The following is a 19,955-nucleotide window of genomic DNA, read 5'->3' on the forward strand; positions in this document are numbered from 1 at the left end:
GGTTCGCATTGCTGGAAACCAAGTTTCCTGAAGAGCAATGCAGAAGAAAGGGTGAAGGCTGATAAGTTGGCGGAGCTCAGCTAGATGGTGGAAGAAACCGCTGCAGTTCCACTGGAGGATGGTATTGTCCATTGCGGAGAAAGGCGTGACGGGACTGGGAAGGCAGATTACGCTCCTGGGTCACCTGCTGCCTCCGATGGAGCACCCGTGCAAGTGCTATCCATTGCGTCTGAGGGATCGGTGAGATCGAGGTCCTCAGCGGACGCAAGGATCTCCACCTCATCCTCAGACACAGAGCTTTTAGGTAGCGGTGGAGTAGGTGCCACCGCAGGTGTCTTGGACTTACGGGTCTTCAAAGTCGTTTTCTCTCGCTGTTCCTTTGGTTGCCGTTGTTGAGAGGGCTTATCGGAGTCAGTCTCTGGGACCGAAGAGGATTGTGAAGCCCGTCGACCAGCGACCTGTGGCTTCTTCAGCCACTGGTTGGTGTCTGCTGTGCCGCTGGTAGGAACCTGGGAAGGGAGTGACCCAAGGGATCCCTTCCGAGCGAGAGAAGCCGAAGAAGACTTACGCTTCTCCGGCTTAGAAGTGGGGACAGGTGTCCCCGGTGCTTTAGTGGGTGCTGCTCCCGAGGTAGATGGTGTGGGAGCAACAGCGAGAGAAGGGGCCCCCATCGTCAAGGTGGTAGGTGAGGTCCTCTGACTCTGAGAGCTGACTGTGTATCTTGCAGCTGAAGGAGCTGGAGCAGGAGTGACAGTGGAGGCATAAGATGACATCATGCGCACGGGATGTAGCCATTCAAATTTCCGCTTAGCCTCAGGGTAAGTCAGTCAGTCCAGTGTCTTATATTCCATGATTTTGCGTTCTTTCTGTAAGATACTGCAGTCCGGCGAGCAAGGGGAATGAGGCTCTCCACAGTTGACACAGACGGGAGGCGGAGCACATGGAGTATCGGGATGAGATGGGCGTCCACAATCCCGACATGTGAGGCTAGAAGTACAGCGAGAGAACATGTGACCAAACTTCCAGCACTTAAAGCACCGCATTGGGGGAGGGATATAGGGTTTGACGTCACACCGGTAGACCATCACCTTGACCTTCTCTGGTAAGGTATCACCTTCGAAGGCCAAGATGAAGGCACCGGTAGCTACCCGATTGTCCCTCGGGCCCCGATGAACACGCCGGACGAAGTGTACACCTCGGCGCTCTAAATTGGCGCGCAGCTCATCATCAGACTGCAAAAGGAGGCCCCTATGGAAAATAACATCCTGGACCATATTTAAACTCTTATGTGGGGTGATGGTAACGTGAACATCCCCCAACTTGTCACAAGCAAGTAACCTGCGTGACTGGGCAGAGGATGCCGTTTTTATCAAAACTGACCCAGAGCGCATTTTGGACAAGCCCTCCACCTCCCCAAACTTGTCCTCTAAATGCTCTACAAAGAACTGAGACTTCACGGATAGAAACGAGTCACCATCAGCTCTGGTACAGACAAGATACCTGGGCGAATAGACGTCACTGTCATTCATTGCCTTTCGTTCCTCCCATGGAGTGGCCAGGGATGGGAACGATTTGGGGTCATAAACGTTAGCTTTAAAATGAGCCCTCGAACGCTTAGAGACTGCTGGTGGCTGGCCGCCAGCGAGAGATGATGTACCACGCTTCATTGCGGGTCATCTGCCCTGATGCCACCTACTCCGACCAAGGGCCCTCCCCACGGGCGCCACCCAGCCGCAGCAATAGCCACCTGGCAGGATGGCCATTGCCGGGAGTCCTGATGCCCCAGGGAGATGGGCATCTACTCCTTGGCATACGTGGGGAGTTAACGGCGCAGGCATCAGTAGAGCGATCCCTGTGTTGTCAGGGGGCTACAACCAACAGGGTACATGGCGGCCGCACCACAACGGACTGGCTACCGAGCTGGATCTTAGGTGCAAAAACGTCCAAGGTCGTCGTCGCAGTTAAAAGCAACACTGCAGAGTGCAGCGTGGTAATCGCACCCAGGGACGTATCCTAGCCCAAGAGATGGAAAACGAGCGGGACACCATTGCAACGACGAAAAAGCCGGCTAAAGGTCTCAATACACGACGGACACAGTGCACCATGTAAGGCACCCTTCCCCAATTGGCTCGCTCTTCGGAATAATTTAGAAAGATGGAGGTCAAACCCGAGAGGGGACCATCACATAAGGGCAAAACATTTGAGACTCCTTTTAGTCGCCTCTTACAACAGGCAGGAATACCGCGGGCCTATTCTAACCCCCGAACCCGCAGGGGGGGGGGGGGGGGGGGGGGGGGCAGGACTCCTGACTGCAGAGGAAATGCCACTGATAGCGATGGCAAGCAATGTGAAACTGCCCTGGGGCACCCATTCTCCTGAACTTAGCAATCAGACATGGCATCACAATGCGATAACGAAAATGCTGGTCCTCAAGAAAGGATTGGATCAGAAGTGGCAAGCGTCCACGTAGTCCCCATTCATGAAGTTGGCAAAGGACATTGTACCTCTAAGTAGCGTCATTTGCTTTTTCGAGGTTAAAAAACACACAAAGCAAATGGTTTCAGTGTAAGGACTCCTGTATCACCGTCTCCAGTAGAATTAAGTTGTCAAGGGTTGAATGGTAGTGCCTGAAAACGCACTGGGAGTAAATCAGGTGTCCTTGGGACTTGAGAAGCCAGACGAGGCGCCGGCTGACCATCGTTCAAGAGTCTTACCCATACAACTGGTAAGGGCGACACTCCTATAACTGTTAGGGGCACTACCGTCCTCGCCTGGTTTCAAGAATGGAATTAATATTGCCTCCTTTCAAGTCATAGGGTACTGTCCATCAAACCAGATCTGATTGAAACAATAGAGGAGCTGTCCTTTTGCTTCAGGGCACAGATGACAAGGCATGGCATAATGCAGGGCTTCCCAACATGTGGTCCACGGACCCCTTAGGGGTCCGCCAGCTCTTTCTAGGGGATCCGCAGCCATCTTTCACCAAATTGTGTAAAATAATGAGTAAAATTATTGAATAAAAATTTGAAAATCAAATTCATCACTATTTTTTTGTGTGTGTGAAAAACATGTGTACTTTTACTTCAGGTCGTATTCCAAAGCAGCCTTTGCGGTTCCTAAGTGAGAACACATACAAAGTTTAGTGCCGGAGAATGCGGCTTCTCTGATCGCCTGTTTTGCAACAATACGGGAGTTGTTTGTGCGCTGGTTCATGGCGCTAGATGCACTGAAACCTTTTACACATGTGCGGAGCGAGCTTTGTCAACCAATCACAGCACTCGCTGGCAAGTATGCGGCCCCAGTCATTATTAAATGTTAAACTTGCTTTGTCAGTGCACTACCTATTTCATAAGTCGATTTTTGACCAGTTTATTACTTCTAACATGGCTCGGTGGCTGAAGTCAGGATCATTGAAGAAGGGTGCAGTTTCTCCAACGCCTTCACAACAAGGGAAGTTTCCAGTTGAAATGAAGAGGAGGGAGGACGACCAAAGGAAGAACAATCACAAGAAGCTCCACAGCTAGATTTATTATGTGAAAACGCTGCAAGTACTCCATTGGTTGCAATATCCTGTGGAAGTGGAATAACCAAGAAGTGTAAGTACAATGAAAGCTATTTAGAGATGGGCCTTATGGAGACAAAGGAGGGTAAAGCTCAGTGTGTAATTTGTGCGAGAGTCCTTCGAAACAGTTCAACGGTTCCAGTTAAATTGCGCTGTCATTTTGAAGGTACTCACCCGGATTTCCAGGCTAAAGACTTCAATTTTTTTCAAAAGGAAGAGTGCTGAACTAGCTGCTTCTCAGCATTGCATGAAAACTCATGCAAAAACAATTAATGAAAATTCATTAAAAGCTGCTTCCTTGGTTAGTTATCTAGTGGCGAAAACAGGCAAAGCTCATACCATTGCAGAAAATCTCAAAGCTGTGTGTTAATGATATTGTTTCTTGCATGCTAGATGAAAAGGCTGTAAAGCTTGTATCTTCGGTGCCATTATCAAACAATACTGTCAAGAGACGCATTGTTGCCATGTCAAATGATGGGAAAGACACTCTTGTTTCTCGCATCCAACACAATTCATTTTCTCTGCAGATAGATGAATCCACTGATGTTGCAGGATTGGCGATTTTCTTGGCTTTTGTCCGTTATGAATATTCAGGATGTTTTGAGGAGGACCTCTTATTGTGCAAACCACTACCTGCCAACACAACAGGTGCTGAAACATTCCGTCCATTAGATGATTTTTTAAGGACTAACAAAGTTTCATGGTTTAATTGCATAGACGTGTGCACAGATGGTGCAAAAGCTATGACAGGTCCTACAGTCGGAACAATAATGAAAATAAAAGAAAACGCCAAGAATTGCAGCAGTAGTCATTGTGCTCTCCACAGATACGCTTTAGCTATGAAACAAGTGCCTGTTTCGTTCAAGAAAGTTTTAGACGAATCCATTCAAACTAATAACTACATAAAATCAAGGCTGTTGAAGTCAAGACTTTTCACAATACTGTGTGAAGATATGGGAAGCCTTCAGCGTTCTCTGCTTCTCCACACAGAAGTGAGGTGGCTCTCACGTGGAAATGCACTCTCTCGGTTGTACGAATTAAGATTGGAAGTCTTAGCTTTCCTTTTGGAGCATAACACCAAATTAGCAGACCTTATTAATGATGAAAATTGGCAGTGTATACTTGCCTATTGGTCAGATATGTTCTCCAAAACGAACGAAATGAATATTTCACTCCAAGGGCAAAGGGCAAAGTGAAACAAAGGTCACTGCTATCAACAAAGTTTGAGCATTCAAGAGGAAAATCAATTTTTGAGCAGAGAGTATTGAGGAGGGGAAGGTCGAGTGCTTTCCTCTTCTCAAGGAGTTTTTGAAAAACAAAACATTGGCGCTTGGGAAGAATTTATTTCATCAAATCCTGGGACATCTCCGAAGCTTGATGTCATTGTTGGAGCATTATTTCCCAACAGCTGAAGATGAGAAGCTGCAGAAATACGAATGGGTGGTCAACCCATTCACTGTATCCAAAAAGCTGAACATTCTATCATCAAATGAATACGAGTTGTTGATAGAAATTGCCACAGACCCTACCTTGAAATCAAATTTTGACACTGACGGTTACTCACACTTTTGGATCCATTTGGTAACAAGAAATACTACCCCCTTGTTGAAAAGGCAAACGTGTACTTCTTCCATTTGCCACAACACACATGTGTGAATCTGGAATCTTGATCTATGCTGCCCACAAAACTAAGTACCAGAGCTGTCCAGATGCGGAATCAGACATCTGTCTCCAGTTGTCAAGAATTGAAGACAACGTTTCAAAATTGTGACACCAGAAGCACCCTCAACCATCACATTAGAATTCCATTATTATTCCTACAGACTCATCTATAGTAAAGAAGAACGCATTTTTCTTTGTAGATGCTCAGTGAACGTACCTGAACTATAACTCTGTAGGAATTTTGTTTCTGTCTTCTATCATTTACAAAATAATTATTAATTGAATTCTGTTGGCATTGATATTTTTGTTATTACTCTGACTCTATACTGTGGCAACTGGCTGCGAGCATAAACAAATGAGGACTTTTCACATGCCACCTTGTAAAAGGTAAACCTCCTCTGCCAGAATTGTTTCCTTTGAGAGAAAAAGTCTTACGTTTTGTGAAATGCTTTGTCTTCTTATATAGAAATAAGAGAGAGTGTTTGTTTTCCTAATTTGTTTACAGTCGAGGCTGGCTGCCACGATATAGTGTCTCAGTAGTAGTTGAAGTTGTCAGCTGTGTCTAAACTGTTGCCATGTCGCCTGCCAGATGCCAGCTACCAACTGACAGTACACTGTTGCAACGCCACCTGCTAGCTGCCAGCTATGGACTGACAGCTGCCGTTCAATAAATACGCAAAGACGTAAAAATAACTAAACTTTCTGAGCTGTTTACATGGGCACGAAAATCGATTGCGGAACTGGAAAACGGCTTTATAAAAGCAGATTTCCAGAATCGATTCTGAAGTGTTTACCTGACCAACCAAAAGCGGAACTGGGACATCGGCTTACCAAATCCACTTCTGGAAACACATGTAAACTGGATGAATGTATTCCCACACATTGCACAACAGATGTCACAATAGTCCTTTAAAGGCAATTCCTTGGCCTCTTTTGTGATGTGTTTGTATCCCGAATCATGGGTCTGCTTCTTTTCTTCACAGCCACGCGGAATGGCCGTGCAGTCTAAGGTACCATGTCGTCGTGGATTGCGCGGCCGCTCCCGCCGGAGGTTCGAGTCCTCCCTCGTGTGTGTGTGTGTGTGTGAGACTGTTACGAAATATGCATGCTCCTTACACAACAGCAGCCAAACAGTGGAAGCGAACAGACCACAAGTGGCAGCTTGTGAAATGTAAATTACCAAGTAATTTTAATCAGGCCATAGTGTGTTGAACATAGGGACTAAAGCCACGAGTAAGTGTCTGGATACAGTGGGAATTCAAACTGGATCGTTAATTTCAAGTTGTTTTCATTCATATCGAAATCAAAGACTATTGATACTTCGGGGGCGGGGGGGGGGGGGGGGGGGTGTCTTTGGAACATGGCACTTGCATTAAGAAGCTTTCAGTTCCCATGGGTTTTGCTCTGAAATTTAAAGTTACTGTTCTCTTCACTGACTAGGGGTCCGCCATGGATTTTTCGATTGAAGAAGGGGTGCGCCAACTGAAAAGATTGGGAAGGCTTGGCATAATGGATCTCATCAGGTCCTGGAGCAGTGTCTCTGTCAGCAGACAGAGCTGATTCCAGTTCCCACATGGAGAATGGAAGGTTGTACACTTCCTCATTATGCGAGAAGAAATTGAACTTCCTCATCTCTGCAGTCCTACTGAATACCTGAACAGCGGGAGCTTGTCTGGATGACGTAGTGACAGTAAAGAAGTGTTCAGCTAAAACGTGAGCCATGTCTTCTGGTGTGTCCACCGAGACCCCATTATTTGACAAGGCCATAAGGGGACGTGTACTACCCTTGCCAGAAATCCATCTTATCGATTCCCAAACTTGAGCAGTGGAAGTCGTGAATTCCCTCCAGGAAGCCCTATTCCGTTCTTTGATCACTCATCTTGCATGTGCTCTCGCAGACCTGAAGGCACGAAGATTGTCTGTAGTTGGACAGTGTTTGAAGTTCTGCAGAGCTGTTCGTCTGGCCCTGATTGCCAATCGACAGGCATCATTCCACCAAGGTACAGGGTGTTGTCATCTGAAGTGGTTACTAGACCTGGGGATGGACTCTGCGGCAGCCCATTGGATCTCACAAGTGATATGGGCCACCACCTCCTGTGCACAGTCCTTTTGTTCAAAAATAGCCTGTCGACTGTACTGTAACCAATTTGTCCATTGAATCATCCATCTGCGTGGTCTCCTGTTGGCCACCGTCCTAGCCGGCAGATGGATCCACAATGGGAAGTGGTCACTAGAATGTAAATCTGAAGCCACTTTCCACTGAACTGAGTCCACAACAGCTGGGGAACAAAAACAAAGGTCAATGGCTGAAAAAGTCCTGTAGCTGTTGAAAAGAGTCACCTGACCCGCGTTCAGGAGGCAGATATTCTCAGAATGGACGAGTCGCTCGATCATCTGACCCCTGGAGGAAATGGTAGCTTAGCCCCACAGCACATTGTGGGCACTGAAGTCCCCCACAAGGAGGAATGGATGTGGAAGTGCCCGGAAGAGTTCTGCCCGTGCGTCTGCATCCAAAGCATCATTAGGGGGGAGGTACAAAGAACACACTGTGATAAAGGGTGCGACAGCTTTCACAGCAATTGCTTGCGTGGTCGTGGTAAGAGGGACAGGATAGGAGTGGCATCTGTCATCATGGAAAACAACCACTCCACTTTTAGCCCTATCTCCAGTAGTATTGTCCTTCATGTATGCCCTGTAATGCAGGTGTGTCAGTTACTTTAAGATGCGTTTCTTGTAAGCAGATGCAGAAAGGTTTCTCCTGGACCAGTAGCTGCAATTCTTCTAAATGTGAGCGATATCCATTCAAATTCCACTGCAGCACAGAAGCCCCTGTGGAAGCCGTTGGTTAGCGATGGTTGTTCTTTTGTTTCTCCCTCGGAGGCGGTGATTTACGGGAGAGGTCAGGGGGGATGTTAACCGTTCCATGCTCTCTAGTTCCTTTGACTGGAAGTCCATTTCCTCAGGAGCATAGTCCCCTTCAGAAAGAGAGAGAGCTCGCCGATTTGAAGGTTTAACTACTGCTTTCTTGGACTTGGAACTACTTTTCAAAGGACATTTTTCTTTACTGACAGGAGGAGGTGGTTGCTTGGGTTGCTGGGACGGCTTAGTTTGCTTCTGATGTTGGGTAGTGGTATGTGGCTTGGGTGGTAAGCCTATTGCTGACGGCTTCCGAACAACATCAGTTGCAAGTGCAGCACTTCCCCCACAAATACATCAATATGTGCATGTGCTTGTACTTGAATCTGTGGTCTGATTTTGTTTGGAGGCATCACACTTAGCGATTGGTGTCTTAAGGGCTGATGCAAAAGAAGTAGCAAAAACTGGTGGTTGCACAGTTTTGAAAGCTTTTTTAGCTTCACCTTAGGGTATGCGTCTCTGTATTTTCAACTCCTTAATTTTCCTTTCGCCATCGTAAACCCCACACTTCCTGCTCCACAGTGGGTGATCCCCAGAGCAGTTTACACATTTTGAAGGAAGTGTACAAGAACTGCCGACTCGTGAGCTAAGCCTCCACAATTTCCAGATATAGCCTACCCATTACATCCCATTGTGGTATGTCCAAATCTTTGACATTTGTAGCATTGCATTGGGTTAGGAACAAACGGGCAAACCTTAAGACAGATATCGCCTAGAAGGATATGTTAAGGTAATTCTGGAGTACTAAACGTTAGAATAAATGTTAACGATTTTTCCAATTTGCCATTGACTCTCCTCATATAATTCTGCACTTCCGTGACACCCATATTTTTCCATTCTTCATTTAACTCCACAGGGTCTATGTCCATTATATCGGAGCAGGTAACCATGCCCTTACTTAAGTTAAGGGTGTTATGCAGCTCAGCCTCGAATGGGTAGTCACCTACGGCCTTACATCCCAGAAGCTTAGATATTTGGTTGGAATTAGCTGTTTCAACTAAAAGTGTTCCATTACAAAGTCATCTGACATTTTTCAGAGACACAGCAATACCTTCCAATGCCTTGTGAATACAGAAAGGGGATATCTTCTCAGAGGTTCCCCTGTTCGCTTGATTACAATGAAAGTGTTATAACACACTAATGTCTTGTTACTATGATTCTGAGACTGCTTTTTGGGGGGACTGACCAACTGAGCTCTCTTTGAGGAGTGGGTGTAGGTACTGCCTGATGGTACACCCATCCCATCAGGATTAGTAGTTTGACGAGTTCGTTCCATAGGGATCCCACCAGACGCTAGGGAAACAACTGTCAACCCAGGCAGAGCCCTGCATGCCTGAGCAAGCCTTATACAACTGGGGGCAGCAGGTGCTCCAGAGGTTGCCGGCTAAAGACTGTTTTACCTCAACAGCCATTCACCTCATCAGCAAGAAGCACACCTTGAGGTTCAGTTTTTTTTTTTTAACGTAGGAAAAATATATCTAAAAACAAAGATGATGTGACTTTGGGGGAGGTCGACAGACACACAAACAAACACAAACATACACACAAAATTCACGCTTTCGCAACAAACTGTTGCCTCATCAGGAAAGAGGGAAGGAGAGGGAAAGACGAAAGGATGTGGGTTTTAAGGGAGAGGGTAAGGAGTCATTCCAATCCCGGGAGCGGAAAGACTTACCTTAGGGGGAAAAAAGGACGGGTATACACTCGCACACACACACATGTCCATCCACACATATACAGACACAAGCAGACTGCTTGTGTCTGTATATGTGTGGATGGACATGTGTGTGTGTGTGCGCAAGTGTATACCAGTCCTTTTTTCCCCCTAAGGTAAGTCTTTCCGCTCCCGGGATTGGAATGACTCCTTACCCTCTCCCTTAAAACCCACATCCTTTCGTCTTTCCCTCTCCTTCCCTCTTTCCTGATGAGGCAACAGTTTGTTGCGAAAGCTTGAATTTTGTGTGTATGTTTGTGTTTGTTTGTGTGTCTGTCGACCTGCCAGCACTTTCATTTGGTAAGTCACATCATCTTTGTTTTTAGATATACACACACACAAATATGATGTGACTTACCAAACGAAAGTGGAATGCTGCTTTATGTCTACATATCTTGGCGTCACTTTAGACAGGTCTTTAACATACTGAAGTATCATTGGGAAAATCACTGGTAGTAACTGAGGAGCCAACATCAAGGCAGTAGAACCTCTGCCATGTTACTCTGTTTCCCTACAGGGGTGTTTGCATGCCCTGTGAGGTGTATCTCTGCCCATGCAGAGGAAATGGATGTCACATTGCAGGGAACTGCATGATTGACCACTGGATGTCAAACTGACACCTACAGACAAAGTTTATTGTTTGGCAGGTACTGCACCACCTGATACACATCATAAGGTAGGTGCAGATGTTGAAAGGAAAAAGATAAACTAACTCATTAACACCCTGTCTATGCTCATCAGCTACCAAGATCTAGGTTGAAGTCTAAAAGCAGTCCTTCAATTCAACGCCAGCAATCATTATTTCTCCATGTGTTGCCTGAGAACAATTTCAAATGTGGACGAAACCTGCTCAGTGTCTACCACCTGGACTACTTTAGATTTGTCAACCTAGAGATAAGTGAACAGGCTAATGTCAAGTGTTTGTAAATCCAGGAACAGCCTTGTCAAATGCTTATTTTCCAACAGACCAAAACGATGTGAAAGCACAGAACAGAAATGGAATCACTGATGCTGCCATCCATACCACCCTGAGGCATGAAGTGATGAAGAGCTGACGAAGACTGAAGGTGGTGCAGTTGCTTTGTTCAATTATGAGCACAGATCATTTTGCTTTTTCTTCTTTTGCTCTATTATGTAACCTATGTAAATTGTAATTTATGTAAATTGTTCTTTTAGCAGTATCCTATAATATGGTAGCGTTATTTGATGCAGAATTTTGTGCAGCTTCTGGCTCGAGTAAATTAATAAACTTGTAGATATTTGTATATAAATATTACCTGTCCAATGAGTTCTTGGCTGTCAGCTTGTTGTTCAAGTTCCATCTGCTCCATAACAGCCAGCTCTGACTCGAAGCCACTAGGAAAGTCATCTTCGTCTTCATCAGCTGCACCCCTGAAACATTACAATTATTGTTAAAGGTGTTAATAATCCATTCCAATGGGTTGTCACAGATATTCCATTATAGAGAAACAATCTCTATATGAGCATATGTTGCTCACTGTTATGAAAAAAAATGCTTAAGTCAAAAGAATTGTGACAGACACAAATACATCAACAGACTGAAACACAATTTAAAGATTGGCTATACATATGCATAATGGGATGAATGTAATGTGAACAGTGCATTAATTTGTTTGGAAGCAAGACAAAACAGCTGTAAGGCTGCAATATCTTAAGTTTTACAGGTCAGAAACAGGAAAACATGCAGAGACAAAAATAGGGCAAATAATGGAGGGTATTCAGAGAAAACACAACTGTAAACATGGAGGTCACGAGAGTTAAAATCTCAGGCATGTAAATAAGCTTAAAATGGGGGAACATAACGTGTGGAGTGATACAAGGATTGATGCCGAGTCCACTCATTTCTAACCTACATAAATGACCCTCCAGTGGCTTTAACAGGGCAGTTTAACATATATATATATATATATATATATATATATATATATATATATATATATATATATATATATATAATGATTGCTGATGACACAGACACACTCATCTAGGGTCAAGTTTCAAGCTTAGCAGACACAGCTCAGATGATGGCTAAAAGATCTACAAGTGGGTCACAGCTAGCAGTTTAAGTTTTTATCTTCCGAAGACTCATTTCATGTGATTTTAAGCCATGAGTGGGCCTGCCTATGTACAAAGTGTGTCAACCTGCTCTATTGTTGTTTTAAAACTAAGAGCCCATACCTATTCCCTCATTATTGCCTCTGCTAATTTAGTTATGAATTGTGTTGTCATCCATCCAAATGAGCAGTAGTATTATGAAATGAACAGCAAGCTAGGTGAGAAAAAATTTAAGATTTGTGCAACAAATTGCCACAGAATCCTAGCTAGCAGCACAATCCCACAATGAGACAATTGTCTACAAGATAATTAGTAAACAAATAAGCGTTTGGTTGGGATCCAAAGCAACTGCGCTGTATAACGTTCAGAATGGGTCATTACTATGAGGTAACACTTGTACGCAGCAACAAAATGATACAAAGAAAGTATTTTATAATTATTTGATTAAGCACTGCTTTAGCTCATACAATAAGTTTATTTTATCGATGTTTAATTAAACAAAGACTAAACTTTCATGTTGCTCACATATGCTTACTTTTATAATATAAAGACAGCTGTTCTTTACGTGTGCACAAAGTACACTGTGCGACCGCTTGTGTTACACAATTCAGCACGCCCGCTCGAGGGTTAAGCAAACAATAACAATCTTTTAGCACTAGATGTACACATGAGTGATTATACACTGAATGATGCACAGTGTATAAAATTTCTTAGAGTCATGTTGGATAACTGTTTAAAATGAAGTCACTACATAGATAAACTAATCAAGAAGTGCTCTTCAGTGTGCTATGCACTTTGAAGTGTGTCTCACTTTGACCTAAAGACAAGAGTGCTGGATTATCTTGCAAATTTTCAATCCTTATTCTCTTACGGAATTATTTTTTGGGGCAGCGCATCTACAATTAAAAAAAAAAAAAGTTTATGCAGCAGAAGTGAGCAGTAAGACTATTGTCTGAAGTAAATAACTGTACATTTTGTAGATGGCTTTGTAACCATATTGGAATTCTTACATACACTTCCAAATACATTTACTCTTTAATAGCTTTTGTTTCTGATCATAAAAATCAGTTTCAGCAGAACTCTGATACATACAGTCACAAAAATAATCTTCATATAGACTTTGTTTCCTTATCCAGAATCCAGAATAGTGTTATGTACTCTGGTGATAAGACGATCAACTAACTCCTGCCTGGCATAAAGCAAGAAATTGGTAATCACTGTGAATTCAAAAGAAAATAGAAAACTTACCTCATTATTTATTCTTCCTACAAATTATCTGAAAAACTAGTTCCAACGATAGAAAAGTTCTGTTAATTTCATGGCGAGGAGCAGGGATTTTTTTTATATATGTATAAATCTGTATGAATACTGTAAACAGGACTCTTTATTTATATATATATAAAAAAATTGTCTTTAAGAATATAATTGTAATCAAGTAAATATGAAGCTACTAATGACAGATAAACAGCAACTATAAATAAAACAAAGTCACAGTGGTTTAGCAGGTAGAGTGCTAGACTCTGGCACTGGAGGTGCCATGTTCCATGCTGGATCGGGTGGTGATTGATCCTCATTCCAGTCCTTCCAGGATGGCCCCAGGTCCACTCAGCCCTGTATCAAATTAGTACCAGGGATCTTTCTGGAGGGGTAAAGGGCGGCCAGTGCACTGAGTTCATCACCTTGTCCCTCCTTGTGCTGCGCAAAGAAAGGCTGCGTTCTGTCAACAGCCAGGCCAAAAACATAGCTAGGGCTTGTGGCACAGATTTTACTTTTTTGTGTATAAGAAAACAGAGGAGGGAGCAGCTCTTCTACAGTAATAGCTTTCTTATTAATTTCTCAGCAGTATATGGTAGTTCACTGTTAGTATTGTAAACAGATAAAGTTTTTATGATGTCTGTCTTATGTTATGTATCTACACCTACAGCTTCCAAAAGCCACTATGTGGTATGAGGAAAAGAGTACCTTGTACTAGTGTCATTTCCTCTGCTGTTTCACCTGCAAACAGAGTGAGGCAAAACCAACTCTCTACATGCCTCTATACAAGCTTTATATCTTACCTTCGTGGCCCTTGCGCAAAATGTACACTGGTGACAGTAGAATCATTCTCTAGTCAGCTTCGAATGCCAGCTCTAAATTTTCTCGAAAGTGCTCTGCGAAAAGAATGCTGTCTTCCCTTCAAGGATTCCTACTTGAGTTCATGAAGCATTTCCGTAATACTCGTATGTCGATCGAACCTACCAATAACAAATTTAGTGGCCCACCTCTGAATTGCTTAAATGTCTTCTTTTAAACCAATCTGGTGGGGATTCCTTACAATATAGCAGTACTCAAGAATGGGTCACACTAATCTATGTGCAGTCTCTTTTACAAGTGAATCACACTTGCCTAAGATTTGCCCAATGAACCAAAGTTGAACTTTTGCCTTCCCTACTATCGCTCGTAAGTGTTCATTCTTTTCATATTAGTCTGTGATGTTACGCCTAGATATTTAATCAATGTGACTGTGTAAAGCAGTACATTACTACTGCTGTACTCGACCACCACTCATTTGCATTAACTTACATTTTTCTAAATTTAAAGCAAACTGCCATTCATCTCACCAACTAGAAATCTCATCTAAGTCTCCTCTTACAGTCACTCAACTATGACACCTTTCCATGCACCACAGCATAATCAGCAAGCAGCCACAGATTGCTGCTCACCCTGTCTGTCAGATAATTTATGCATATAGGGGATGATAACAGTCTTATCACACTTCCCTGGGGCACTCCAGATGATACTCTTGTCTCTGATGAACACTCACCATCAAGGACAATGTACTGGGTTCTGTTACTTGAGAGGTATTCAAACCTGTGAAAGCTACACAATAGTAACTAATGAGTCATTTATTATCCTTTCCTGGTTTTAGAGAGGAAATTAATATAAACAGTTTTCCAGTACCCAGAAGTTACATTTCTGCCTATGTGCACTAAAACAGCGCAAAAGAAAATCTGCCATCTTCGTTAAGTGTTACTATATGTTGCAATGGCTCCCTATCATGTCTAGGTAATGTGTCAAGAGATATGGATGCGATATCCAGCTTCCTGATGGAGAAAGGGCAATCAAAAGCACAACTACTAATGCTTAGGTCTCAGTTATGAAGTTCTGCTGTCTTTTATTTTTGGATTATTCCATGTCAAGTCACCCAGGTTATCTCACCCACCATCTCAGATCTGGATGTGACTTGGCTTATAAGCCAAGTCACATCCAGATCTGAGATGGTGGGTGAGATAACCTGGGTGATTATATATATATATATAATAGAGGGGAAACATTCCACGTAGGAAAAATATATCTAAAAACAAAGATGATGTGACTTACCAAATGAAAGTGCTGGCAGGTCGACAGACACACAAACGAACACAAACAAACACACAAAATTCCAGCTTTCGCAACAAACTGTTGCCTCATCAGGAAAGAGGGAAGGAGAGGGAAAGACGAAAGGATGTGGGTTTTAAGGGAGAAGGTAAGGAGTCATTCCAATCCCGGGAGCGGAAAGACTTACCTTAGGGGGAAAAAAGGACGGGTATACACTCGCACACACACACACATCCATCCACACATATACAGACACAAGCAGACATCTCACAAGCAGACATATTTAAAGACCAAATATATATATATATTGATACCAAAAGTGACTTGTTTACACTTCAAAAATAAATTAACATATTTTTATTTATCATAAAATCTACGTTAAATTTGGTAGTTATATAACCTATACAATAAGGGGGTCAAGAGCAATTTGCAATGCTAATCGTCAGCTCTGACAAATTCTTGGTGCAGAGTTTGATTTTCAATTCTTTATAGCTTTAATCTTTGCTGTACATGAGAAACAAAATATTGCCTGTTCTGTTTTGGAGGGAATAGTAATATTTAGTTGATTTATCAGTCTTTTTTTTTCTTTACTGATGTATATCAGGTCCCCACTAATGCTGAAATGTTTTGTTACGATACCTGGTTTATTTTCATTCAGATAGATAGTTAAAGATTCTTGTGGGACAAATCTTTCAGTTTACTACCAAAACATACATATCTTTGTACCTAAATATTGCAGTTTCCACTTTAAACTGTATTTTCAGCACTACCATTTATTTATGATAAATATTTTTTTCTTGGTTCATACTGTGTATTGTGGTTTCCATTACAGCTGTTCTTACAATACTTGATTCAGTTTCTTTTGGACAAATAGTTAAAGTGCTTCTTGTTCCTAGGGTTTCAATTTCCTCCTGAAAAGTTCATACATCTGTGACTGTATATCACACTCTCCTCTTGAGGTATATACATAAAGTGTATGTTCCAATACTAGCCGACAAATATTTAGTTTAAGTTCATACTGTGTGTCACGGTGGTATGCTGGTTGATTGGGAGTTAAGGTCACACAAGTCCCTCGATCCAGGTGCAGTGATGTTGGCAAACTATGTTTTCTGATGATGGAAGTCGACAGGAGCAGTGAGATCTAGGCTTTGAAGGCACTGCTGATGCCACAGTTGAGGACGAATTTATGGTGAAGTGTATGTACAGGCCAGCATGTAGGTTAGAGCAAACCAGTGGTATCCCAGAGCCCCACCCCGCATCCAACCCCTGCCATGAACAGTGAAGAGAATTATACAGCTAAGAATGTTCCTAGTCAGCTCATTCAGAACAGTAAAAGTGTGAATGCTAAAAATGTAATGGTCACTAGTTGGACCATCAATAATAAAAACAAGAGCAAAGTAACAAGTCACCCAGCAGGTGGGTGTCCCCAAGGCTCTGCATGTGACGAGAGATGTCTCATCCGCAGCTGTCCTAGCTGTGCTCCAGTAGTAATGTTACCCTATTTACCTGTGCCAATATGCCATCAGTACTTGGGCCTCCATCGAATGTTGCTGAAAAGTGTCTCAAGCAGGCTATTTCGAATGACTTGGTCCACACAACTTTTACATTTCAAATATTTTAATAGCACTTTTATGTGGAATCGCCTACAGTTTATGGCCAGATTGAGTATCATTTACTATAATATATGCATACATAAATGGTAAGCCACATACTGCACTCTGTTGACGTCCTACAACATGACAGAGTACAGTAACCTAATATAGACCTAGATTCACAATAACTAATGTGTGACAAGTACATCATTAACACATTTGCTAATTACACTGTCCTTCGAATTAGACAATCATATCAAAATGAAAACAATGTGCTTAGCAAGTATACAGGGTGTTCAGGAATTTCCGTTACAGTCTTTTAGGACTTGTAAAGGGCAGTAAGAGCATAATACTTTGAACAGGAACCCAGGTCCAGAAATGTATCGTCTCCATTCTACGACAGTTTCAATTAAGATTTAATGCTTCCATGGCTGCTGAGGGAAAGAAAGAAGTCTCAGGGTTGCTAGTTCTGGTGTGCAACAGGAGAGACATGATGACGTATACATCAGACGGTCACATCATTTAACGCCTAAGTTTAATTTATGAGACTCCTTTAGAGACAGACATGCTGGCACAAGTTTTGGCCGCTGTACTAGAAACTCAAGAGACTCCAGGTAGGACTGAGACTATATACCAGAACAAGCTTTGTAGGTACAATGCCTTTAAAGAGTTCGTGGTCACCACCTCAAGCCACTGTTGTAATGCATCATTACTATTCCACATGTCTGATACACTTGGTTCTTGTCTGTTTTGGAATAATGTAAACACACAATGTTCAAATGGTAATACAAAAAAATGTACTGAAATGATAAATGGATGTGTCATTATGTTTCCTTGCGAGTCGTTACCTAATAACTGTACTGCGGCAAGCCTAATTCAATTTCTGAAGCAGAAATCAGTAAGTTAATCATCTGAATTGAAATCATCATAGAATGGAAATGGTACTTTCCAGACATAAGAACAATGATAATGAAGTTTGAAATTACTGGTGTTCATAATTAGCACAGCTTTTAGGTACACAAATTATGCCAATGGCTTCCAATTAAGCAAATTAAAGTAGTGGCTATGACTCGAATTAATATTTGTGATTTTTTGTATTATGTACTCTGTCATAAAAACACCACCATTGAAAATATCTGCAAAAAAATTGGGGGGGGGGGGGGGGGGGAGTAAAACATAACTGCTGGAAAGAATATACCTACTTTATTACACAGAGTAGTCAAGGCACTCAAAAGCACCCACTGATCAACATGGGGCTGGGGAGGGTGCTGATGGCAGAGAGCATGGGTCACATCTCAGTGGTGCCAGCTGGGTCTATAAGTAGATCTGGTTTCACTAGGCATGGCCTGCATATCAACAGGTATGGGAAGGGGAGGCTGGCTAAGCTTATAGGTGACAGTGTAGTGGGTGGTGGTGGTGTCACTCATGGAAAAATTCCTGTAGTAGTTGGTGTTAGAGCTGTACCTTTTATACACTCCTGGAAATGGAAAAAAGAACACATTGACACCGGTGTGTCAGACCCACCATACTTGCTCCGGACACTGCGAGAGGGCTGTACAAGCAATGATCACACGCACGGCACAGCGGACACACCAGGAACCGCGGTGTTGGCCGTCGAATGGCGCTAGCTGCGCAGCATTTGTGCACCGCCGCCGTCAGTGTCAGCCAGTTTGCCATGGCATACGGAGCTCCATCGCAGTCTTTAACACTGGTAGCATGCCGCGACAGCGTGGACGTGAACCGTATGTGCAGTTGACGGACTTTGAGCGAGGGCGTATAGTGGGCATGCGGGAGGCCGGGTGGACGTACCGCCGAATTGCTCAACACGTGGGGCGTGAGGTCTCCACAGTACATCGATGTTGTCGCCAGTGGTCGGCGGAAGGTGCACGTGCCCGTCGACCTGGGACCGGACCGCAGCGACGCACGGATGCACACCAAGACCGTAGGATCCTATGCAGTGCCGTAGGGGACCGCACCGCCACTTCCCAGCAAATTAGGGACACTGTTGCTCCTGGGGTATCGGCGAGGACCATTCGCAACCGTCTCCATGAAGCTGGGCTACGGTCCCGCACACCGTTAGGCCGTCTTCCGCTCACGCCCCAATATCGTGCAGCCCGCCTCCAGTGGTGTCGCGACAGGCGTGAATGGAGGGACGAATGGAGACGTGTCGTCTTCAGCGATGAGAGTCGCTTCTGCCTTGGTGCCAATGATGGTCGTATGCGTGTTTGGCGCCGTGCAGGTGAGCGCCACAATCAGGACTGCATACGACCGAGGCACACAGGGCCAACACCCGGCATCATGGTGTGGGGAGCGATCTCCTACACTGGCTGTACACCACTGGTGATCGTCGAGGGGACACTGAATAGTGCACGGTACATCCAAACCGTCATCGAACCCATCGTTCTACCATTCCTAGACCGGCAAGGGAACTTGCTGTTCCAACAGGACAATGCACGTCCGCATGTATCCCGTGCCACCCAACGTGCTCTAGAAGGTGTAAGTCAACTACCCTGGCCAGCAAGATCTCCGGATCTGTCCCCCATTGAGCATGTTTGGGACTGGATGAAGCGTCGTCTCACACGGTCTGCACGTCCAGCACGAACGCTGGTCCAACTGAGGCGCCAGGTGGAAATGGCATGGCAAGCCGTTCCACAGGACTACATCCAGCATCTCTACGATCGTCTCCATGGGAGAATAGCAGCCTGCATTGCTGCGAAAGGTGGATATACACTGTACTAGTGCCGACATTGTGCATGCTCTGTTGCCTGTGTCTATGTGCCTGTGGTTCTGTCAGTGTGATCATGTGATGTATCTGACCCCAGGAATGTGTCAATAAAGTTTCCCCTTCCTGGGACAATGAATTCACGGTGTTCTTATTTCAATTTCCAGGAGTGTAGATTGCAGTCAGCTGATAGGTATACCTGCTTGAAGGAAGTCCCTCTAAGGGCTCACCTTCCAAGGATGTAATGTTTCCAAGTAGAGGAGGAATTGGCATATTTCATCAAAATACAAGAGGTATAGAGATAAAGTTAGTGAACTGCTTATAGATGTTGATTCTGAAATTATTGGTATATCA

General features: G+C 43.8%; 1 protein-coding gene across 2 annotated transcripts in view; it reads right to left on the reverse strand.

Annotated features, from left to right (window-relative positions):
• Positions 1-19,955, reverse strand: part of LOC126236246 (DNA polymerase delta catalytic subunit) — a 184,892-nt gene that overhangs the window by 153,543 nt on the left and 11,394 nt on the right. For both annotated transcript variants that reach the window (XM_049945394.1, XM_049945391.1), the window contains exon 2: positions 11,132-11,246. In XM_049945394.1, the coding sequence (XP_049801351.1) occupies positions 11,132-11,246 (115 nt within the window). The remainder of the gene's footprint in view (positions 1-11,131; positions 11,247-19,955) is intronic.

The sequence above is a fragment of the Schistocerca nitens genome, chromosome 2, assembly GCF_023898315.1.
Source record: "Schistocerca nitens isolate TAMUIC-IGC-003100 chromosome 2, iqSchNite1.1, whole genome shotgun sequence".
Classification (NCBI taxonomy): Eukaryota; Metazoa; Arthropoda; class Insecta; order Orthoptera; family Acrididae; genus Schistocerca; species Schistocerca nitens.